This window comes from Pongo abelii, chromosome 18 (genome assembly GCF_028885655.2).
Source record: "Pongo abelii isolate AG06213 chromosome 18, NHGRI_mPonAbe1-v2.0_pri, whole genome shotgun sequence".
Lineage (NCBI taxonomy): Eukaryota > Metazoa > Chordata > Mammalia > Primates > Hominidae > Pongo > Pongo abelii.
The window spans coordinates 1428044-1451194 of record NC_072003.2 but is presented as its reverse complement, the minus strand read 5'-3'; the positions used below and the strand labels follow the sequence as shown (position 1 = coordinate 1451194).

The 23151-nt window shown below is 63.9% G+C and overlaps 1 protein-coding gene across 3 annotated transcripts; it reads right to left on the bottom strand.

Annotated features, from left to right (window-relative positions):
• Nucleotides 1–470: 470 nt before the first annotated feature.
• BAIAP3 (BAI1 associated protein 3) lies at nt 471–16158 on the bottom strand. 3 transcript variants are annotated; one of them, XM_024233923.2, is made up of 34 exons: nt 16054–16158; nt 11081–11221; nt 10772–10859; nt 10516–10647; nt 10158–10265; nt 8600–8659; nt 8386–8452; nt 8092–8287; nt 7714–7758; nt 7517–7594; nt 7297–7399; nt 6937–7044; nt 6757–6852; nt 6555–6658; nt 5937–6057; nt 5294–5418; nt 5123–5213; nt 4920–4976; nt 4747–4844; nt 4596–4647; nt 4346–4476; nt 4073–4196; nt 3286–3429; nt 3098–3190; nt 2815–3006; nt 2666–2734; nt 2492–2571; nt 2196–2304; nt 1785–1856; nt 1529–1609; nt 1334–1454; nt 1139–1262; nt 859–1064; nt 471–780 (listed from the first exon to the last, which is right to left on the bottom strand). In XM_024233923.2, exons 2-34 carry the CDS (start codon nt 11209–11211, stop codon nt 677–679), a joined length of 3510 nt encoding a protein of 1169 aa, XP_024089691.2. In that variant the 5' UTR covers nt 11212–11221; nt 16054–16158; the 3' UTR covers nt 471–676. The 3 variants fall into 3 exon arrangements, with proteins under 3 accessions (XP_024089691.2, XP_024089693.2, XP_024089690.2); XM_024233925.2 differs by having other exon boundaries at nt 10516–10596; XM_024233922.3 differs by lacking the exon at nt 16054–16158 and adding an exon at nt 15017–15283 and having other exon boundaries at nt 10516–10596.
• Nucleotides 16159–23151: the final 6993 nt, after the last annotated feature.

Here is a 23151-nt window from a genome sequence, read left to right as displayed (position 1 = left end):
CGTGGAGCAGGTCTCAGGTGGCCACGGACATGTGCGTGAAGGACAGCTAGCCAGTTGGCACGGAGCCCTTCACACTGACCACTAGCCTTGGGTGACATCCCTGGCCTCAGAGTGACCTCAGGGGAACCTTTCCCCAGCCTGGGAGCCCCGTGGGGACTGGAGACCTGTGCAGTTCTTGACTCACCTGCCTTCCACATCCCCTCTGTGAGTGGAGGCTCTGGACCCTCCACCCAGTGGTACCAATGGCACTCTTTTCACTCCCCAGCTGTGACTACCAAAAATGCTTCTGCACATGGCCTGTTGTGCAGAGAGCACAGCCACTCACCGAGTCCCTGGAGACCAGCTGCCCACCGCCCACCCAGGGCCAGGGAGCCCAAGGAAGCGGGCAGGGAAGCCCACCTGGTGGTCAAGCCCACTCTGGCCTGCACTGTGTCCTGGGCAGCTGCTGGCCAAGTCCTGCCAAGTTGGCCACCCAGATGTGGGGTTGGGTGCAGGGGTTCACAGCACACACCAGACAGACACAGCCAGGGCGGTGGGAGCCACGGGGCCAGCCACGACACACACGTCACAGCACAGGAGGGGCGCCATGGGCCCTGGTTGCACAAAGCTGGCCACAGTGAGCTGGAGGATGCTTCAGGGAACTCGGGGTGGGGGCCGGGGCTGGCAGCTGACAGACTCAGGGGTCTGCCTCCATGCACTTCTCCAGCTCCTTGAGTTTCTTCACGAACTCCTGCGCCTCCTTGCTGGTGCGGCCTTCCAGCATCCTCAGCGCAGATCTCACTGCAAGCAGACGTGGGCAGATGTGTGGGAGCCGGGGTCAGGCCCGCTGCCCCTCCCTTCACCCAGATGCTCACTCACCCTGGGCTCTGGGCCGGCACAGGTGCAGGGTGACAGGCTGCCCAGCCCTTGCACCCCCGCCCACCTGGGGCCGGGCGACACCACTGACGCCACCTAGGCCGAGGGCCGCCTCCCCAGCGAAGTCGTTGGTGGACAGCCAGTCGTGGTCCATGACGGTGAACAGCACGCAGGCCCCACGGCGGCGGCACGCCTCGGCAGGCACGGAACTGCGGACAGAGGCCAGTCAGGGGAGTCTCACTCTGGCAGCCTGGAGCCTGGGGCTGGGGCTTGGGACACTCACAAGTAGAAGAGCTCGTCGTATACAGGGTGCAGTGTCCGGGTCTTCACCTGGGTCCTCTGGCTGCGGACCAGTGGGAAGAGATGCGGTGGGCCCAGCTCCACGATCACAAAGGGGTCACTTAGGCCTGCAGGAACACAGTCGTGAGCCCCCCTGCCCCATCCCACCACCCCCCGACCCGTCCCCTCTGCAACTCACCGTTGGCATCCAGGGGGAGCAGGTCAGCGGCATGCAGCACCTCCACGGCCAGCCGCTGCTCAGCCGCCTCGTAATGGCAACGGACACTCAGGCGTCCAAACCGGTTCTGCTCCAGGGTCCTCTGCGGAAAGGCGGTGAGCGCAGCTGGGCTCCGGGAGCCTCGGAGGCAGCACCCTGTCCCTGGTGCCTCCCTACCTGTTTGAGCTTGTCCAGGTAGAACTGCTCGATGCACTCGCGGGTGGAACATTTGTGCAGCCGCAGCTCCTCCTTCAGCCTCTGCAGGGGAAGCGCATCAGGAGGGGGCCCCTGGGTGCTGGTGGTCAACGCTGGCACTTGGAGACCTGACTGCCCGTGAGGCCACCTCATGCTCAAGGACACAGCCCGTGCGGGGCTGCAGTTTGAACTCAGTCCCCTCATCCACACCCCCGCCCCACAGAGGGTCCTGCCTCACCTTGTAGCTTCCATCCCTCAGGCTCTCCAGGGGCAAACCCTGACCCTCTCCGTGGAAAAAACTGACCAGGGCCTGGGGCAGGGAAAGAAGGCAGAGGTGTCAGGGAGCCCGGCTTGTGCTGGGGACAGATGGAGACCCCCAGCACTAAGGGGCCCAGGCAGCACTGGGGGCTCAGCAGCCCAGGGCAGAGCCCTTTCTCACACCCTGGCGGGCATCGGAAGCTCCCAGGAAGCCTGGGGAAGGGCCATCACCAGAGGCCATACAGCATTAACGGGAGGAGGCGCTGTGGACAGCCCTGGAGTGGCTGTTCTCCAGGCAGAGGAGACCAGGCAGGCCAGCGGGGACAAAGGGAGGGATCAGAGCAGCCCTGAGGCGGGGGCCAGCGGGAAGGACTCCTTCACAGAGCTCTACCTCCAGCGTGAAGTGGAAGCGGCTGTAGAAATCAGCAGAGACGTCACGGTTTGCACCCAGCGCCTGCAGAATGGCCTGGAGGAGTAGCTCCCACAGGGCCTCCAGCACCCTGCAGGGCGGCATCAGTGACCACGGGCCAGCCCATCCCAGCCCACCTGCGACCACGGGCCAGCCTATGCCACCCCACCTGCCCAGCCCCACTTGCAGAATGGCCTGGAGGAGAGGGCCTCCTCCAGCACCCTGCAGGGCGGCATCAGTGACCACGGGCCAGCCTATCCCACCCCACCTGCCCGCACCTGCTCAGGTTCCCCTTCACCAGCGAGGCGTTCAGCAGGGCCAGCTTCTCATCCAGGTACTTCATGAGCGGGGCCACGGCCTGCGGGCAGGGGTGGTCAGGCCAGGCTGACCCCGCACCTCTGCCCTACCCCCAGTACACACAGTCCTCCACGGCCCCTCGCCCCAGCACTCACCTCATCGTTCTGGATGGAGTCAGGCGAGAGGCTGATGTGCTGTACATACTTCCGGATGTCACCCACCATCTGAGGGCAGGAGCAGCGCTCAGCATGGGCAGGGGTCACCAGGGACTGCCTCCACGCCTTGGTCTCCGGGCCCCACCCACCTTAGAGGTCAGGTGCGCTGTCACCGTGTGGGCCTCCCGTTGCAGATCATCGTCCAGGGCCTGTGTGCAGCTGAGCAAGGGGCGGGGGAGCACCCCCTCGGGCCCCGTAGCCCCCTCTGGCCATGCCAGGCCCTTCAAGGCCTGCCCAGCAGCTTTGCGCACGAGCTCCACGTTGTTGAGGACCACGCAGAGCTGGAGGAGGTGTGGCCAGGCAACGATGGGTTGGGGGCCTGGTGATGGCCCCCCACCTCCTGCCGGCTCCCCTCCCCAGCTGGCCACTCACCGCCTCACTCACTGCTTCCCCGGCCGCCCCTGGCTGAGTGTCCACCTTCTTCCGAAGCAGCTCCGTGTAGAAGAGGGTGGCCTCACACATGTCCTGAGGAGGGGACGGCGGTGGGGAGCCATGGAGCCCCCCCCTGCCCCATCTCCTCTCCCACCTGTTCCCCTCACCCCCAGGGCCCACCCACACACCTGGCCGAGCTGGGTGCCCAGCCCCTGAGCCTGGGCAGGGTCAGGCCACGCCAGGCGCACCCACAGCTCCTGGATGTGGCTGAGGCAGAGACCAGCAGTGGCTGCGGAGCTGCTGTGCCTGGAGGAGGCGTCCACGGGCTCCAGCTAGGGAGGCAGGGGAGGCTGGGGTTGCTGGGGAGGCTGGGGAGGTGGGGGAGGCTGGGGAGGTGGGGGAGGCTGGGGAGGCTGGGGTTGCTGGGGAGGCGGGGGAGGCTGGGGAGGCGGGGGAGGCTGGGGAGGTGGGGGAGGCTGGGGTTGCTGGGGAGGCGGGGGAGGCGGGGGAGGCTGGGGAGGTGGGGGAGGCTGGGGTTGCTGGGGAGGCGGGGGAGGCTGGGGAGGCGGGGGAGGCTGGGGAGGCGGGGGAGGCTGGGGTTGCTGGGGAGGCGGGGGAGGCTGGGGAGGCTGGGGAGGCGGGGGAGGCTGGGGTTGCTGGGGAGGCTGGGGAGGTGGGGGAGGCTGGGGTTGCTGGGGAGGCTGGGGAGGCTGGGGAGGTGGGGGAGGCTGGGGTTGCTGGGGAGGCGGGGGAGGCGGGGGAGGCTGGGGAGGTGGGGGAGGCTGGGGAGGTGGGGGAGGCGGGGGAGGCTGGGGAGGCTGGGGAGGTGGGGGAGGCTGGGGAGGTAGGGGAGGCTGGGGAGGTGGGGGAGGCTGGGGAGGCTGGGGAGGCTGGGGTTGCTGAGGAGGCTGGGGAGGTGGGGGAGGCTGGGGGCCTGGACCAGCCCCAGTGTCCTCAGGCCAGGGTAGCTGTCACCGTATCCATGTCCACGGCTCCCTGAAGCCTCCACTTGGCCTGGTCCCGCAGCACTTGGAGCCAGAGCTTCACAGCAGGCAGGAATGGGACGTGGATGCCAGCCAGGGCCAGAGAGCGGCTGTCCCTGTGGTGGGAGGGTCGTGAGGGCTTGGCCCTGACTCAGATACCTTAACCAGCACATTCCAGGCTCACAGCTCCAGGACAGTCCCCCTCACAGGTCCTGGGACCCTGCTCCCAAAGTCTGTCTGCAAGAGATAGGGACGGGGCACCCACCGGCCAGGGATGCTATCCCAGAAGCGCTGGAGGTCAGCCAGGGTCAGGTAGAGCTCACAGAGCCCTGAGGCCACCTCCAGGGTCATCTTGGGGCTCAGCTCCTCCGTCAGCACCCACGCCTCCTCAGCCACCTGTCCGGGACAGCAGAATCAGGCCTCTGGCAGCAAGGAATCCCAGGTCCCTCCTAGCCAAGGGCATCTGCCCACTTCCCCATGCCTGGCAGGCACCCGGGGTCAGGGACCCTCCTCACCAGACGCTCCAGCTGCCGGAAGGTCAGAGTGAAGACGTCCACATTGAGGATGCTGCAGAGGAAGGGACACACCTCATCCACCTGCGCCCCACCTGCAGGCCCTGTTGGCTCCAACCCCAGCCCCAGGACAGTACTGAGGGGCCAGGCCCACCTGTGGAAGAGGCTGGCGTAGACACTGTAGCAGGACTGAAGGTCGTCATAGATGGCGTCAGCCAGCACAACCAGCCCAGGCAGGCGCTGTGGTCCTGGCTGCAAGGAAGCCTAGCTCGTACCCACCTCTCGGCTGCCCGTATCCCTCATGGCCAGGGTCCCCCACAACCACACCTGCTCTCGGGGACTCTTGGCATTCAAGATGCTGTCGTACCACTCACGGTTGCCTCTCTGCAACAGACACCACCAAGACAGCATGATGGGTTGCAGGGAAGAGGGAGAGGTGGGCGAGAGACCGTGGTGCAAAGGTGCAGGGGACGGGAAGGGAGGGGAGGGGAGGGCTTAGCAGCCGGCCCCCACTGGGCTTTGGAACACACCTTCAGGGCCGCAGCAATGTCCATGTTCAGCTCCGTCTCGAAGGGGCAGATCTCAAAGGAGGGCTGGAAGAGCTGCAGCTTGCCCAGACACCTGGGTGGGGGTAGCACGCTGACGTGGGGCCTGCCCTACCAGCCGCCCCCACCCACGCTGACACGCGGCGCTGCACCTACTTCAGCAGCAGCTCCAGGCGGTAGACAGCGGTGCTGTTGGTGGCGGGGAAGTAGTCTCGGAGCTGGCGCAGCAGCTGCAGCCCGAACTCAGAGAAGGCGGAAAGGCTATCAGCCAGGCTCTCCTCCTGTGGGGACAGGGCCCTTCAGTGCCAGCAGCCCTGACCGGTCATTGATGAGGAGAAACACCCTCCCTGCCTTGGCCCGCAACACCCTTCCCCCGGCATGGTCAGCCCAGTTCTGCCCTGAGCAGCACCCTCCATGGGCCCAGTTGGCCTGTCCCAGACGGCCTGTCCCAGCCTCGTGTTTCCACCCACGCAGCTCACGTAGGGCCTGTGCCCCTACGTCCGTCCTGCCACCCACGTCCGTCCTGCCAGGGCCGCTCCCTCCTGTTGCTCAGATGGGCGCCACCTTGGCGGCTTTCCCCAGCCCTGTCCTAAGTCCTGGCCACCCCCCGAGGTGACTCCCACGAGTCTCCCGTCTCCTTTCTGCAGAGCGCTGGCTCTCGCCCACGTCATACAATTTGTCCGTTTGTCTTTGACCCCCACGCGGGCAGGACTCTGCCCCTCGCCGACCGGCACTGAGCGGCCCCAGTCACCAGCACTCCCTTCGCCATGGCTGGCAAGAAGGCCCCGGCTGCACCCACCTGCTCCTGGGGCAGTGAGGGCGCCTCCTCCCAGTGTGCCTGCATGTCCTCCAGCAGCCCCAGCAGGTAGCTGTAGTCCAGCGTGCAGGTTTGATGGTGGCGGCTACTGACCTGCCAGTGCCTGTGGGGCCCGGCCCATGGTCAAAGGGTATGAACCCCGCCCCTGCCATGCCCACTCAGCACCGCCTACAACACTACCTCTTTCTCTGCCCCACCCAATCAGCACTGCCACGCCTACTCATAGCACCGCCCCTTTCCCTGCTCTCCAATTAGCGCTGCCGGACCTACTCATAGCACCGCCCCTTTCCCTGCTCTCCAATTAGCGCTGCCGGACCTACTCATAGCACCGCCCCTTTCCCTGCTCTCCAATTAGCGCTGTCGGACCTACTCATAGCACCGCCTCTTTCCCTGCCCACCCAATCAGCGCTGCCCCACCTACTCGTAGCACCGCCCCCTTCCCTTCCCGCCCAATCAGCGCAGCCCCACTTACTCATAGCACCGCCCCTTTCCCTGCCCCATCTTCCCAGCCACGACATTCACTCACCGCATGGTCCCCAATGCCCCACTCGCCCACGCCCCGCCCACATTCCCCGCCCACTCGTAGCTCCACCCACTCACAGCACGGCCAGCTGCAAGGGTGACAAGTTGCTCTGGGCTCCGTGCAGGCAGAGGATGGTGGCGGCTGGTGTGCTGAGCTCTCCTCGCCAGCTGCTGGAGTTGGGCTGGGGGAGGAGGTCTGGCGTGGGTGGAGGCGGGACAGCCCCACATCCCCTCCTCAGGCCCCCTGCCGGGCTGTTCCAATCCTAGGAGCACCCACTACCTCCTCTGCTGAGTGCTCGAACCGCAGCAGATGGCTGAGCAGCAGCAAGTGGGACAGGAAGCCGGATCGCCCGCGCTGGCTCATGGCCGTGTCCCTCTGCAACGCAGAGCCCACCCAGTCACCAGCTCTGCCCCCGCCCCAAGGGCAGGGGTGGAGGACCGGGACGCCCACTTTCCCCACCTGCGTAGTGATCAGCTTGAGAACCAGGTGGCAGTCTCCCTGCACACGCGAGGCACTGGAGCGTGGCTCCAGCTTGAACCAGCGGTCGACGCCAGCCACAGGCACCTCCTGGGGGTAGCATGGGGGGTCAGGCCCACCAGACTCCTCCCCCTCTCCTTCCACACTGACTCTGTGAGACCCTGGAGAGACCAAATAGCCTGGGCTTCCCTTCTCCGGGGAACGAGGGTGACAAGCAACGGCGCGCACTCAGTGGCGGCTCAAGAGCAGGAGCTCCTCCAGGCAGTGCCCTGCCCCTTGAAGGCTGGGACACCCCCCAGGCCCTTCTCTAAGTGTCACCAGCCCCACCCCACACCCACTCACCCGGACAGGTATGTTGAGGCACCCCAGGAAGTCATCGGTGTGGTCCTCGGTGGGTCCTGCTGTCCCGTTTGCACGGGCTGACTTGACGATCTGTTTGAAGTACCTGGCCACCGCAGGTGGTGGGCATCACGCTGATGGCTCCTGGGGAGCCACTGCCCGCTGGGCCCCATGACCAAGCTGAGGGCACGGGTGAGGGGTAGAAAGGTCGCAGCAGTCATACCTGCCCATGCCCTTCAGACCGATGACTTCATTCAGCTTCCTGCACGCTTCTACCAGGGACACATCGTCGTCATGATCCCTGGTGGGGAGAGGGGAGGACCTGGCTTGTCTGGAGCCCGCAGCCCAGCCCTGAGTCCATCCTGCTCCCCAGCAAAAGGTGTGCATCCCGCTCGCCCTGCACGGTGCAGGGGCCTGTACCAGATGTCCAGGTGCAGCTGGTCCGTGCTCACATCCTCAATCTCGCTACAAGGAGAACAGAGATGCCCAATGAGGGTCCCTGGCGAGGCTCTGCCCAGGCCCGGCTCATGGAGTTCAGAAGCAGCAGGGACCAGGCCACAAGCACCCGCTCTCCAGACAGGCTGTTCAGGTCCAAATCCCCATCCCGCCACGTGTTGCCAGCCGTGTGGCCGCGGTGGCACAACGCCCATCTCTGGGCCTCAGTTTTCTTCTCTGGAAAGTGAGCACACGGCCCCACAGAGACCGGGAGCTGCTGCGAGCCACCACCCTCCAGGCACAGCCCAGCTCTGGACCCCAGGCAGAGCCCCCCTCCCGCACCCAGACGGGCGAGGGCCTCACAAGAGGAAGTGCTCCTTCCAGACAGGGTTCAGGGTGCTGCTCTTCACCTCGGTGACCTGGATGCACTTGGCGGGCAGGGGTCCGCCGCGCTTGCTGCCCTTGCGGAAGCCGAAGCGCTGCTCCTTCTGCGCACGAGGCTCCCGTGTGGCGTCCGAGGCAGGCAGGATGCCCAGCATGCAGTACGGGTCGCTGAAGCCTGGGCACGGCATGCGCCTCAGCCCCGGCCCCATGCCCTCTGGCCCTCCACGGCTGCCAGGCCTGGGTGCCACCGAGGTCTGCTGGGTCCCCACTCACCGTTGGGGTCCTTGGCCAGAAGGTTCTTGGCACGCATGACAGAGACTTTCAGGGCGTACGTGGGGGCCTGTGGACAGAGGGGCGTGGGGGGCCTGGTGAGGCTGAGCTGCCCCCCGGAAGCCCTGCTTAGCACGGAGGTGACAGGGCCTTGCCCCGTGCCCCCGCCACGCAGGCACGCGCTGGTCAGCGGCTGCCCAGGCAGCGGCGGCCTCACCTTGGCCTTTCTCACTTGCTCGATGGCCTCGGTGTGCTCCTCAGGGCTGGTGCCAAACACCTGTGGAGGGCGGCTGGGTTGGCAGGGCCTAGGCAACCCCTGAAGCGAGGCTGGCCACTGTCCTGGGACCTCGGGCTCAGCCCGTCACAGACACCCAACCTCAGTCCTCACGGGTGCAGGGTTGGGGGAAGCCTGGGAGGGAGCGGCAGAGGGTTTGTGCCAAGGGCCCCGGCATGCCCAGAGATGGTGGGCGTGATGAGGGGCACGCAAGTGCACGCGCAGGAACGGGGTCCACGGGAGGACAGGGGAGTTCAGAGCACACGCAGGTGGAAGCCGGGTGCGTCCTTCGAGGTGCGTCTGTCAGCCTATGTGCATGTGTGTGTGTGTCTGTGTGCACCTGCAGCCTGTGTACATGTGTCTGTGTGTACCTGCAACCTGTGTGCGTATGTTGTCTGTGTGCACTTGCAGCCGTGTGCATGTCTGTGTACACCTGCAGCCTGTGTGCGTGTGTGTCTGTAAACCTGCAGCCTGTGTGCGTGTGTCTGTACACCTGCAGCCTGTGTGCGTGTGTCTGTGTACACCTGCAGCCTGTGTGCGTGTGTTGTCTGTGTGCACCTGCAGCCTGTGTGCGTGTGTCTGTGTGCACCTGCAGCCTGTGTGCATGTCTGTGTGCACCTGCAGCCTGTGTGCGTGTCTGTGTGCACCTGCAGCCTGTGTGCGTGTATCTGTGTGCACCTGCAGCCTGTGTGCGTGTGTTGTCTGTGTGCACCTGCAGCCTGTGTGCATGTCTGTAAACCTGCAGCCTGTGTGCGTGTGTCTGTGTGCACCTGCAGCCTGTGTGCGTGTCTGTGTGCACCTGCAGCCTGTGTGCGTGTGTCTGTGTGCACCTGCAGCCTGTGTGCGTGTCTGTACACCTGCAGCCTGTGTGCGTGTGTCTGTGTACACCTGCAGCCTGTGTGCGTGTGTTGTCTGTGTGCACCTGCAGCCTGTGTGCATGTCTGTGTGCACCTGCAGCCTCTGTGCGTGTCTGTGTGCACCTGCAGCCTGTGTGCGTGTGTCTGTGTGCACCTGCAGCCTGTGTGCGTGTGTTGTCTATGTGCACCTGCAGCCTGTGTGCGTGTCTGTAAACCTGCAGCCTGTGTGCGTGTGTCTGTGTGCACCTGCAGCCTGTGTGCGTGTGTGTGTGCACCTGCAGCCTGTGTGCGTGTGTGTGTGCACCTGCAGCCACCCACGTGTGTGTGTGCACCTGCAGCCTGTGTGCGTGTGTGTGTACACCTGCAGCCTGTGTGCGTGTCTGTACACCTGCAGCCTGTGTGCGTGTGCCTGTGTGCACCTGCATCCTGTGTGCGTGTCTGTGTGCACCTGCAGCCACCTGCGTGTGTGTGTATACCTGCAGCCTGTGTGCGTGTGTGTGTGTGCACCTGCAGCTGCCTCTGTGTGCTGTGCATGGATCGGGGAGATTCTGCATACTGTTTGGGTGATGATGGTGTCAGTGGGTGGGGAAGGGGTTGAGGTGGGGAAGCTGTCAGGGTCTGGGTCGGGGTCAGGGTGGGCTGACCTGCTGGAGATAGCTGAGCAGGGCCTCCTCGTCGTCCACCTGGTCAGGGCCCATGGTCCCTGCGCGGTAAAGCACCGTGTACAGGGCCTCCTCATAGAGCATCTCCACCTGCAGGTGGGGGAAGAGCGGCCACAGCGCCGTGTCCCAGGACCCCAGCCCTCAGCAGCACCTCCTGTCTGCCGAGCCCAGGCCCCACCTCTGCCGCCTTGCACCAGGAGCCCCTCCGCTCCTCACTCACCCACCCACTCACCCTGGCTCTCTGCCATCACCAGACCCTGTGCACACAGTAGGTGCCTATAAACGGCTGAGGGAGCGGCCGCTGCAGACGACTGCTCCTGGTTCCTACCCCCACCTTTACCTCCTCTGGGGCCAGGGCTCTCAGGCCGCGGCTGGGATCCACAGGCTCCGGGGGTGCTGGCGAGCCACTGCGCAGGGGGACCTGTGTGTGGGGCCCAGGGTGAGGGCTCTGACGGCAGGGAGAGCCCCAGGCCTGCGGCGGGGAGGACAGGTGGTGACCCAGGAGGTGGGAGCGAGGGCAGGAAGGAGGGTGGGAGGAGCAAAGGGGGAGCCCCAAGCTGGGCTGCGGTACCGGGCCCTGGGAGTGGCACTCTCACCTCGAGGCACGGCAAGCCCTGTCTGCCTTCCCCCTTCTTCAGCATGAGGCGCATGTGGGCAAAGAACTCCACGCCATCCCCGGGTTTCCTGGAGAAAGAGCCGGGTCAGCTCACAGCTCTCAGCACGCTGGCCCCTGCCTGGGACCCTCGACTCCAGGGGCAGGCAGGGCCATGTGACATCCACAGTGTGGCACAGCTAAGTGCAGACCCTCCTTCCCGCCCAGGGGTGCTGGGGCCGGGGCGGCCATGTGTGAAGTCTGGCGGGTAATGACCCTGTGGGCGTGTGGGGCCGGGCCCCTCGGCACCCACCAGGCCCCCGTGGCAGGCTTCTGCGGGTCGGCGCTGGCACTCCCTGGGTCCTGCTCAGTCCTGCGGCGGAAGGACGGGCACACCTGCACCTGCCTGAGCACGCTGCTCTTAATGTCCAGCAAGGTCGACATGGCGGGCGACCTAGAGCAGAGAGCACAGCCCGCAGCCTCAGGTCGTCCACTCAATCCTCCGTGCACCACAGAGGCCACGGCAGGCTGGGGGAGGGGTGGGAAGAGGTTGGGGGGCAGAAGCCTGGGAGCTCACCCACGGCCTGGATGGCGCTGGGCACCTGGTCAGGCGGTGAGGGCTCCTGTCCCCACACCTGCTGGGTGACCGGCTAAGTCCCTGCGCCCCCTGCAGGGCGGCTTCAGGGAGGAGGTAGCAAATGCTGTCAAAGGCGGGGCTGCTGCCCACCCAGAGCCGGGGGTCCATCAGGGGCTTATGGGGTCTCACTGGAGAGGGAGGCGGTTGCCACACTCGCCCCCCAACACCCCTCCCCGCGACAGCATAGCAGGAGGCGCCTGTTTCCTGGGGCTGCATCAAGAGGACCAAGATCTGGGCCGCAGCACTCGGCTTCCCCAGCCCCCGTGCCCACTCTGGGGCCAGGACGGATGCCAGGTACCCAGCTCTCCTATGCAGGAGGCAAAAACTCGCCAGAACCCTGACATCCTGGGTGGAGGATGCTCACGTGGCCAGGAGGCCCTGGAGGGGACTGCCTGGGGGTCCTCGCTCGCCAAGCACAGTGGGGGTCAATGCCCCCTCCTCACCCCAGGAGCTGGTCAGCAAACCCGAGGTGGACAGCGGAAGGTGGGGGGCAGTGCCCCCACAAAGCAGGGCCTGCTCCCCATAGTTGGTACAAACGAGAACATGAAGCGAGCCGGGCCCCGCTAGAAAATGCCGGGCGTAGGGGCTACAGTTCCCTCCCAGTCCATCCAGCGTCAGTTCCCCTCATGTTGCCATGACAACTGAGCCAACCTGTCAGCCTCCTGCTTGGAGCAGCAGCAGCAGCCCAGATGTCACCACTGGGACAGAGCTGCCCTCTGCTGAGGCCCGGAGCCTGGGCCCAGGCAGACCCGGAAGCCCCCTGGAAAGTCCCACCCACTTTTTGTTTTGTTTCGTTGAGATGGAGTCTCGGTCCAGGCTGGAGAGCAGTGGCATGATCTCAGCTCACTGCAACCTCCACCTACAGGTTCAAGTGAGTTGCAGTGGTGCAGTCTCGGCTCACCGCAACCTCTGCCTCCCAGGTTCAAGCGATTCTCCTGCCTCAGCCTCCCAAGTAACTGGGATTACAGGTGCCCGCCACCACGCCCAGCTGATTTTTTTTGTAGTTTCAGTGGAGAGGGGGTTTCACCATGTTGGCCAGGCTGGTCTTGAACTCCTGACCTCAGGTGATCCACCCACCTCGGCCTCCCAAAGTGCTGGGATTACAGGCGTGAGCCACCGCCCAGCCCACCTGTGTCAGGGAGGAAAGCCAGGTGGTACTGCCCTGCACACCCCCATCAACAGGGGTAGGATGGTGGCTAAGACATCGCAGCCTCCCGAGACCCTCCACCTCTGCACTGCCTCTGCCTGCATGGCCCCCCAGCAGCCCAGGGAGGTCTCCTCCCCGCTCCATGAAAACTGTCCCAGAGCCAGGCCACCTCTGCCCCACCACAAGAGAGGTACCCACTCTTGGGCTCCTGTCCCAGCCTTGCCGGCGTCTGATTTCTAGGACACTGCGCTCCCCCAGCCCCCGGGGTCCTGACCTCGCTGTCTGGGTCCCCCTCCCTTGCCAGTGCTCTCTCGTCCACCTGCGGAGGGCGCCTCCGGGCTGGGCACACTGGCCCTCACAAGGGGCATAGTCATTCTCACAGGACAAGAGAGGAAACGCAGACCCACAGGTTCTACCGCCCACCCAGGCTGTCATGGACAGTTGGCGGTGAGAGCCAGGTTAGCCCGCCCCTCGCCTGCATGCCAGGCCCGCTCCCCACAGTGGCACTAGACTCATAAGCTCAGTGGGCAGCGTGGGGGCCTGGGCACACTGTGCCAGTGGTGGGTTCCAAATGGACTTTGTCGAGCCAGCTCCCGGGCCCCTGCTGTGTCTGTGGGGGTTCAGGGTCACCAGCCCCAATCTATACCCACACCAGCTCAGACACCATTTCTGGACATCTCATCCTGATTCCAGGGTCCCTGCCAGCCCCGAGCCCTGGGTGCAGGCTCTTACGGGACCAGACCCTAGAGCTGAGGACAGGAAGGAGGGTTTGCGGCTCCCACCCTATGAGAGGCAGTGCTTGGGGAGGGGGTGGTGCTCACCTCCTTCAAACCTATCAGTGCCTTCCCCTGTGAGCCTCCCCACCAAAAGATAGGGGGCTTGGTGGGCTGGGTACGGTGCTTCTGGAAGCTGTCACCCCCACAGCCAGTCGTGAAATCCCCAGGGGCCTGGGAGTCACAAGCTCCCTTCCCCTCCCTTGCTGGGTGGAAGAGGCTGCTCCCCCTGCTGCCCCCCGAAGCCAGCAGAGCAGCCGCTGCTGGAGCTGTTGCCAGGGCAACCGCCGGCGGCATGTGCGTGTGACAGGGGCGATGGGGGCTCACAGTCCTGGAGACAAATGTGACGCAGGAGCTAAGTGGCCTGAGCTGTGGGGTTGGGGAGGGGGTGTCTTTGTGATAACAAGATGTTCCAGGCAGAAAGAGGGGGCTTGGTGCCCTCCCTGCATTTTCCTCTCCACATTCACCTCCTCATCCCCGGAGCGGCCCGAGAGGGGTGCCCTTTGCTCCCTGCATCTCAGATGGGCAAATGGAGGCGCAGGGCTGGGAGCCCGTCCAAGGTCCCAGAGCCAGCAAGTGGGCCGGGGACGGCAGTCCAGGTCTCTTTGGTGTCCCCAGTGCTAAGCTCCTGGGACAACCAGCTAGGCCAGCCACCCTGACCCCAACCTCAGCTCCTGCCCCTCCCACTGCCTGTTGCTAGGATGGGTGCAATAATGGCGTCTTGGCACGGGTGTACAGAAGACTTGGCTCATCCTGGGTGCGCAGAAACCCCTTTGGTTCCCCTGGAAACCCCAGGCTGCCTGGGCAGCTGATAGCCTGGCTGCAGCCAACTGCGTGGGCCCCGGGAGCCACCTGCCACAGAGGCCAGAGCTGCTGTGAATGGTGGGCGTATGCATCTGTCTGTGACCAGTACAGGAAGCACTGGCTGCCTGGGTGGCTCTCAGCACTTACGGGGCAGGAGTGAGCCAGGTGCAGGGGACCCCCCCCGTCTTTCCTGTGGGCCCAGATGTGATGTAACTCCTTCCCAGGCTCTCACCCTGGGACAGTAGCATGAAGCAGGATGAACCTCCCATACTCCGCTCATGCCTGATGCCAGGACCAGGACCACACTCCCAACTGTCCAGTGAGCAGAGGGAGGACCGCCAAGGAGCTCCTGCCTTGTGGCACTGGGGCTGAGCCATACCTGCCCATCCCACCTTGCTCCCTGGCTGTCCCCCAGGCCTGGGCTGAATGGGGAATGACATTTTGCAAGGAGGATGGCAGATTTCATTTCACAGCCCAGGGTGGGGGCGACTTGCCCAGAACCCAGATATGAACCTGGGACTCTCAAGCCAAGCCGTCTCCTGCCAGGCCATTTGGGGGCTCAGGGTTGGGGGCAGTGAGGCAGCTGAGTCTGGGGGCAGCGGAGCAGAGGCTGGGTCAGTCTTCCTCCCCAGTGCAGGCTGTCTAGGAACAAACACCTTCAACGTGTTGGGGGCGCCCTTCTTACCACATTTGGGGCAGGGGGTTAGCTGATGGTGCCCTGGGTGTGTGCCTGGGGCGGGAGGTGGCAGGACATCTGCCCCACAGGCTGGCTCTCCACGCTGCCCTGTTGGTCTTCTCTCCAGCTTCCCTGCTCTTCCTCCCTCAGCCCCCCGACTCCCCTTCACCAGGCCCTGGGGGTGTCCCGCAGGAGTCTCTCCCTGGTCTCACCGACTCCTCCAGAAGGCCCCTGCGAAGCCGATGGCAGTGCCCAGGTGCAGGTTACCTGGCGGGCCCGCTACAAACGCTGCTCCCCGGGGTCTCATTCCAGTCGAACCCCGGGAATCTGCATTCTAACAAGCGCTGCTGGCGGCCTTGGGCTCCCTGAAACCTGAGACGCCTGCCAAGGTCCAGCCGCTGGCGCCCAGCAGGAGCGCAGGAGACCGGAGCCCGCGGCGCCTTCTTCCTCCCCTCGCCTGTGTCTGCGCAGCGCGTCCTCCTCCCTCTGCTCACCGACCCCCTCCCTGCCCCGCCTCGCGGCACCCCCTTTCCCGGGGCTCCGGGCGCCCGCAGGAGCCATACCCCCAGTTCTATGGGGGTCTCTCCCCTTGGAGGGGGAGGGCGGTCCGGGGGGAGTCTGGGGGCGGGTCTAGTGTGTCACTTTTAACTCCTCCCCGGGAGACCCCGGCCCAAGCAAGAGCCCACAGCCCTTTGCGGAGTGGGGCTGAAGGAGGGGCGGCTTCTTTGCGGAGTGGGGCTGGAGGGGCTGCTTTGCACTCGCAGGGATTTCGGGGGGACTAAAGGGCCCTACGAGGACCTGCGGGAGGACGGAAGGGACGAGGACGCTGGGGGGTGCAGCCCGCCCGGGAGGGGTGCTGGGAGGCCCCGGGCCCGTCTGCTCCCCTGGGGAGGGAGGCGCGGGGGTCGAAGCCTCGCTTCGCGGCCCAAGTGCGGGGGAGGCCGTCGCCAGCGCCCCGATACCCTCCCCGTCCGCTCCGCAGTGGGGACCCCACCGCCGCACCCGCTCCTGCGCGTTCGGAGGGGAAATGCCCCCGAGACCCCGCCCCTCCGAGCATGCGCGGCCTCAGTTTCCCCAGGGCCAAGGGGGCGTCGAGACCTTCCCACCGCCCCCCGCCTCGGAGGCCACCCCCGTGCCTCCTGGGGGACCCGGACCAAGGGGGCGGCGGCCGTCGGTCCGTCCGGGTTGGGGCGCGGGGCCGAGCCCAGACGGCTGCCCAACAGCACGGGCTGCAGCCCGCGGCACTCACCGTGGGCCGGCGCGGGGAGGGGGGGCTCCTGGGGTGCTGCGCTCGGGCACCAGCTCGGGGACGCCGAGGCACAGCGACCGCTCCCAGCCGCGCGAGCCGACGACTGAGCAACTGCGGGGCCGACGCCGCTGTGGGGGCGGGGTGTGGCTGGGGGCGGGGCCGGGCCTGACCGGGGCGGGGCCTGACCGCGCTCGCCCCGCCCACGGTCCCGGGCTTGCCCCGCCCCCCGCGTCCGCTGCGCCTTGGGGGACCCGGCCGGGGTCCCCGTGCCCTGAGCCGGGCCGGAGCCCCCTCCCCCGGGGTGCGGGGCTGTCAGTCAACCCACAGGTGGCTGCGGGACGGGGAGCGGGCTTGGCTGCCTCGGGACCCCGCCTGGCCGCGCGCGCCCTCCCCGTGGCGCGTGGGGTCTAGAAGGGGGTGGTCGGCGGGGTCTCCTCCGCGGACCCCAGGGAAGCCACAGTCACGAAGACCAGCAGTGGTGCAGACCTTTCTGGAAGGGCCTGACTCAGGGATCCCTCGCGAGCCCCGCCGCTCTCTTCTCGGGGCGGGGATGCGTCCTGCAGGGAAACACTCGGGACGCCCCACGCCCACGCGGACGGCCTGTGGGGCGATCGTCCCTGGGGCTCTGGGGAGGGCCCAGTTAGCGCTTGTCGGGTCACAGCCGGCCGGAGCCCCCGAAGCCCCTGGGGTCTGCACTGGACCCCGCCAACCCCTCCCGGATGGTTCCCCACTCTCCCTCCGCCGCGCTGTCCTGGAACCCCAGCGGGCCCGCGGTCTCCTGCAGGGTTTGTTAAGGCATTGATGGGTCCTGTCCCCAACCCGCTGGTCCCAAAGTCTGGGCGGGGGCGCGATCTGCATTTTTTCCCTTTTTTTTGAGACAGGGTCTCAAAAAAGCTCTCAAAAAATAGCTCTCAACCAGGCTGGAGTGCAGTGGCGTCATCTCCTCTCACTGGAGCCTCGAACTCTCTGGCTCAAGTGATCCTCCCGCTTCAGCCTCCCCAGTAGCTGGGACCACCCGCCGGCTAATGTTTTTTGGTTGATTTTGTGGAGATGGGGGTCTCCCTATGTTGCCCAGGCTGGTCTAAAACTCCCAGGCTCAAAGGATCCCCCTTCCCCGGCCTCCTAAGGCGCTGAGATCACAGGTGTGGTCCCCGCGCCAGCCAGCGCCTGCACTTCCCAGCTCCAGTCTGCTGCTGCCAGTCCAGGGACCACACTTTGTGAAGTCCCTTCTAAGCACGGTCCTGGGCCGGGGGAGGGGGGGGGGGCGGGCTGAGGCTCTCGGACTTGCCGAGGGCGCAGCGGCCCCCCGGCTGCACCTGTGCTTGGGCGAGTACAGCTGGACACTCGCAGCCCTTTGGGGACGGGGGGTGGGGGGGTGGTCAGACTTTGGAGTTTTCACCCGAAAGGGCACCTGGGCAGCCCAAGGCCAGACGGGCTTCCAGAACACAGCTCTTCAAAGGGAGGGGGCCCGTCTGCCAACAACTGTCTTGGCTTCTGGATCCCAACTCACTCAAATCCATGCCCGCCCCACACCTGTCTGTGCAGGACGGTGGGCAGGACCCCTGGGTGGGCTCTCCTTCGGGATGCTCGGCCCAGGCTCTGCCCGATCCTGACCCAGCACAGCCAGGCCGGTGGGGGAGGGCAGGGAGCTTGCAGGAAATGCAGGGACTGGCTGGGACAGGGATGCGGCGGGGAAAGCAGGGGAGGGGGCCTGGGCCCTCAGCCCCCTCTCTGTAGCAGCGTCCCTCCTGAGGGGCTGGTGGGTCTGGAGACCGGGTCTGGGAGTGACGCCCCTGCCTCTGCGGTCTTGCACCAGGTTCTGCCCACCTGTTGAAACAAACACAGGCCGGTTGCCATGGTGATCACACTGGCTTTGAGTGAAGGGACAGGCTCTGCAGCCACGGTAAACAGGAAGTTGGGAGGGGCAGCCGCTGCTCGGCCCCTAGAGAGCACCAACCCTGAAACCAACACTGCAGTCCGTCGGGGGCGGGAGCGCCCTTGGAGACCTCTCCCCACTCTTTTCTAGGTTGGGAGACTGGAGTCCGGAGATGGGAAAGGGCTTTTCCAGGGCCACATAGCGACAGGCTGAGTCCCAAACCAGCCCTGGGCCTCCGTTTCCCCAGGAGAGGACGGTCACTAGGACTGTCCCCTCCACAAACATTCGGTGCGGAGTCATGGAGTGAACGAGCCGAGCGACGCCCCACTCAGTGACCGAGGCCTTCATTCTCCAACTGTTCTGAGGCTGAAGACAGGCTGACCTGGATCAAAGTCCCGGCACCCTGTTCACCCCTGCCCCAAGGCGACCCTCCACTGCCCGGGCCTCAGTTTCCCTCTTCTGTAAAATGGGGACAACAGCAGCACCCACCTTGGGTGCAGCTGGGGGACCTCGGTGAGCCAATCTCAACTCACAGCAGGTCAGCCTCAGTCCCAGTTGGTGGGGGTGGGAACTGCAGCCACCCAGCCAGAGCTCCGGCCCCTCCAGTGACCCAATTTACCTTTCCATAGCTTGGGGCTGGAAGCCCATCCTCGCGTGAGTCCCCTCCCACTAAGAGGGCAGGAGAGTGGGCTGACCACCCTCCCCATCCTGAGCCCCAGGCCTCACTCTGAAGGGGCTACCCTGGCGTCTCTGCCTTCGGACCCGAGTGCAGACAGCTGCCGTGCTCCGGGGACAGTGAGGGGATGGCGCAGGTGCAGGAACGCCTCCCAGCGATGTGTCAGGACACCAGACCCCCTGCCCAGATGGGGTCAGAGCTTGAGGAGGCTACTGGGGCACCAGGCACCAGAGCTGCTTGTGCAAAGCTGAGAAAAGCCATTTGTCAAGCCTGGCTCTTTTCACATTCTCAGGACTTTGTGCTGGAAAGGGTCTGGCAGGCAGGGAGAGTAGCTTTTCCTCCTTAGGGCTGGGCCGGTGGCGGGGGGTCGGGGGGTCAGGTAAAAACACCAGGCTCTGAATACGCAGGCGCCAAAGCCGCTGAAGCACACAGGTGAGGCCATGGCAGAGTTAGACACCCCCTCCTGTTCCACACTCATGAGCACAGTGCAGGGCCCAGTGCTACCACCCTCTGGTGGCAGCCCTAGAAATTGCAGGCACAGCCTCCCAGAATCTGCCCCCAACTTCCTTCTGAGGACCCAAGCAAGGAAAGGCAGGGTCCTTGGAGAGCTCGTGGGGTCAGAGCCCAGGGACTCTGGCCAGGGACCCTGCCTGCCCCGGAGCTGGAGGACCCTGAAGACTGCCAGAACCTGTTCCTTGCCCCATCAAGAGAGGGGCTCTGGGTGGGAGGGCCTCAGCCCAGGTCTGGCCTCATGCCTGAGATGCTGGTCTCCAGAGCCCACACCAGAAGCTCCGGGAGTCCTGCTGCCACTTGTGCACAGGTGGAGCTGGCTGGAGGTGACCACCCAGTGTCACGCTGGAGTTCTCTCAGGCCTCTGTGCTAGCAGCAGCATCTGTGAGGGGTCCAGGGCGGGGTGGGGACAAAGAAGTGGGCCCAAGACAGGGTCCTACCAAGCCCCCAAACAAAGGACATTGGTGGGCCAGAGCCCTGCAGGCAGGACAGCCCCTGCTGCGGTGAGGCTTGGAAGGCAGGGAGGATGGCACCCTGTCCCCTGGGCAGGCCTCCCACCAGCCTGAGGGTGGGGGTGTCAGAGGCCCCTTCCCAGCGAGATGGGCTTCTGTACTCACTGTGGTTAGGGGCCCAGCAGGGAGAGGCCAAGCCCTCAGTGTGCGTCCTTCTGTGCAGAGCTAGGGGTGGGAGGCAACTCCTCCCAGCTCTGGGGGCTTCAGAGTCCCTCCTTTTCTTTCTTTTTTTTTTGAGACGAAGTCTTGCCCTGTTGCCCAGGCTGGAGTGCAGTGGTGTGATTTTGGCTGTAACCTCTGCCTCCTGGGTTCACGCCATTCTCCTGCCTCAGCCTCCCGAGTAGCTGGGACTACAGGCGCCCGCCACCACGCCCAGCTGATTTTTGTATTTTTTTGTTTTTTTCCAACTGGTAATCAATGTATTAAAATAGTTGACTTAAGCATCTGCAATGGTGAATTCCACTTCAACTCCTGGCACAATACTGATGGAAATTATCTGCTTAACAATCTCAGAAGGACCGTGCAAGTCAATGAGTCGCTTATGGATGCTCATCTGGAGTTTGTTTTTTATTAAGTCTTTTTTTTTTTTTTTTGAGACGGAGTCTTGCTCTGTCTCCCAGACTGGAGGGCAGTGGCGCGGTATCGGCTCACTTCAAGCTCCGCCTCCCGGGTTCACGCCATTCTCCTGCCTCAGCCTCCCAAGTAGCTGGGACTATAGGTGCCTGCCACCATGCCCGGCTAATTTGTTTGTATTTTTAGTTGAGATGGGGTTTCACTGTTAGCCAGGATGGTCTCGATCTCCTGACCTCGTGATCTGCCCGCCTCGGCCTCCCAAAGTGCTGGGATTACAGGCGTAAACTGTAATCTGGCCAGCTGTAACCTGGCCTCATCTGGAGTTTTTCTTGTAGTGATTCTCCAAGTGTTAGTAGGATTCAAACCAGTCCTTTCACTTTGAGATTCTTTTCCTTTGTGCCTGTGATCAAGTCAGCACACACCTTTTCAAGTGATTTTATGCTGTAGCTCGTTAGAGTGATTCAAATTTGGTGAATTTTGGTGAATTTGGTGAATTTGGCGAATTTGGTAAATTTTGGTGAATTTGGTGAATTTTGGTGAATTGCCATCTCCGGCTCCTTGAGTGTTTTTCTGGTATCCTTAAAAGCCAAAAGAATTTTTTAGGCCGGGTGCGGTGGCTCACACCTGTAATCCCAGCACTTTGGGAGGCCAAGGTGGGCGGATCATGAGGTCAGGAGTTCGAGACCAGCCTGGCCAACATAGTGAAACCCCGTTTCTACTAAAAATACAAAAATTAGCCAGGTGTGGTAGCACACGCCTGTAGTCCCAGGCACTCGGGAGGCTGAGGCAGAAGAATCGCTTGAACCCGGGAGGTAGAGGCTGCAGTGAGCCGAGATTGCGCCACCACACACCAGCCCGGGAGACAGTGTAAGACTTTGTCTCAAAAAATAAATAAATTGATAAAAAAAAATAATAAAGCCATAGCTGCTGCGTGGCTTCCTGACCAACTTGTTCCTTGGCGAGAGCGAACAGCGGTGAGTCAGGAGCAGGAGCCTGCGGATCAGCGATCCATAGCACCTACCACCACGTCTTCCTCAAACGGCTAATTTTTGTATTTTTAGTAGAGACGGGATTTCACTATATTGGTCAGGATTTCACTATATTGATCCATCCGCCTCGGCCTCCCAAAGTGCTAGGATTACAGGCATGAGCCACCGTGCCCAGCCTAATTTTTTATTTTTAATGGAGATGGGCATTTGCCATGTTGGCCAGGCTGGTCTTGAACTCCTGACCTCAGATGATCCTCCCAACTCGGCCTCCCAAAGGGCTGAGATTACAGGCGTGAGCCACCGCGCCCAGCCTCAGAGTCCCTCCTTAAAGGCACAGCCCAGGGTCGGGAGGCTGAGGCAGGAGAACTGCTTGAACCCGGGAGGCAGAGGCTGCAGTGAGCCGAGATCATGCCACTGCACTCCAGCCTGGGCGAGAGAGTGAGACTCCATCTCTAAATAAATAAAGAAAGAAATAAGGCACAGCCCGCTTCGAGGAGTGGGAACTTGCCTTCTTCGGCGGAGGGCATCCTGGAGGAAGGGCAGAGGCCCAGGGAAGGAAGAGCCCAAGCCACATGTGCCCGGTGGTTTTCTTGTGCCTGTTCCTATTTCTTCCTAAGAGCCGGATAAGCCGACCTCCTGGCAGGTGCAGGAGCCTTTGGACCAGGCTGGGCCGGAGACAGGGTGGATGGGACCAGTTGCCCCAGCCCCTTCCCACCCAATGGGCCAAAGCCAGGAGCCCCCACCCCAACTGGGCCCAATGGCTTCCTCAGACCAGGTGGTGCCTGGGGGTCTCAGGCTGTGTCTCCTGAGCAGGTGCTTCAGGACACCCCCAGACCCAGAATCAGGGTCGGCTGGGGATGGATTCCAAATCCAGCACTCCCAGGCCCCTCCCTGCTGTAGCTGGCTCAAACCAGCTCCAGCCAGTCCGAATCAGTGCAAGGCCCTCCAACCTGGCAACCTGTCGTCATGGTAATCATGAGGAAGTCTTCCCACCAGTGGATCCCAGTGAGTGATGGCGGGGCCAGGCCTCAGGTCCAGGAAGGTGAGGGGACCTGGGGACCAGCAGCCTAGCCAGGAGCCTGCGTTCCTGGGGGCAGCGGCCAGCATGGTGGCCAAGTCTCCTAGCCTCCTCTGGCCCCGCCAGACCCAGGTCCCAAGGGACCTGAGAGACGGAGGGCACCTGTGGCTAGCCCGACTGCCAAAGCCAAGGGAGGGCTCCCCCAGCGCCAGCTCAGGCCTGGCTAGCCCGTCCCACAGGGGGCTGGGGTCCCTGCACCTGTGCACCAGACTCCTACCTGGTGGCTGGCTCTAGCCAGCCCTGGATGGGCCCTGTGAGGAGAGCTCTCTGGACACCTGGGGTCCCTGCTCCCCAAGGAGGTCCCCTGCCAGGGGCAGCAAGAGCAGCCTCGAGTCCCAGGGAGGAGACCCCTAGAGCAGGCCAGGGAGGTGCAAGTGAAGAGACCCCGAGGCTGGGGGTCACCTTGGCTAGAGGGGATGTCACCCGGAGGGGCTGACGTGGGGCTGGAAGCAGGACCAGAACAAAGCCCTGGGAGGTAAGGCTGGGCCTTGGGGTTGGGGGGCCGCCCTGTGGCCCCAGTGGGCTCCCACCCCCACAGCCCAGGGGAGCCAGGGACAGGGCAGGAAAGGACACACCCGGCAGGCCGCAATCTGTGCAAATGCTTTAATTGGTGGATTCTTAGATACAGTGGTTAATCCATTGCCCACAATTCTTTACTAACTCCGAGGCACCTCATGCCGGGAACACACTTTCCCTTCCACTGAACAAAGGTGACCGCGTTTCAGAGCTCTCCTCTTACGAGGTTCACGTCCTTCGTCAGGCCGAGGACTGTGGTACTACAAAAGGAACATTTCGTTAGCTGAAGTCACTACAATTGGCTAGAAACATCCGTTACTTCAGAATACGTTAACTACAAAATATATTGAATTTCCATATGTATTAAT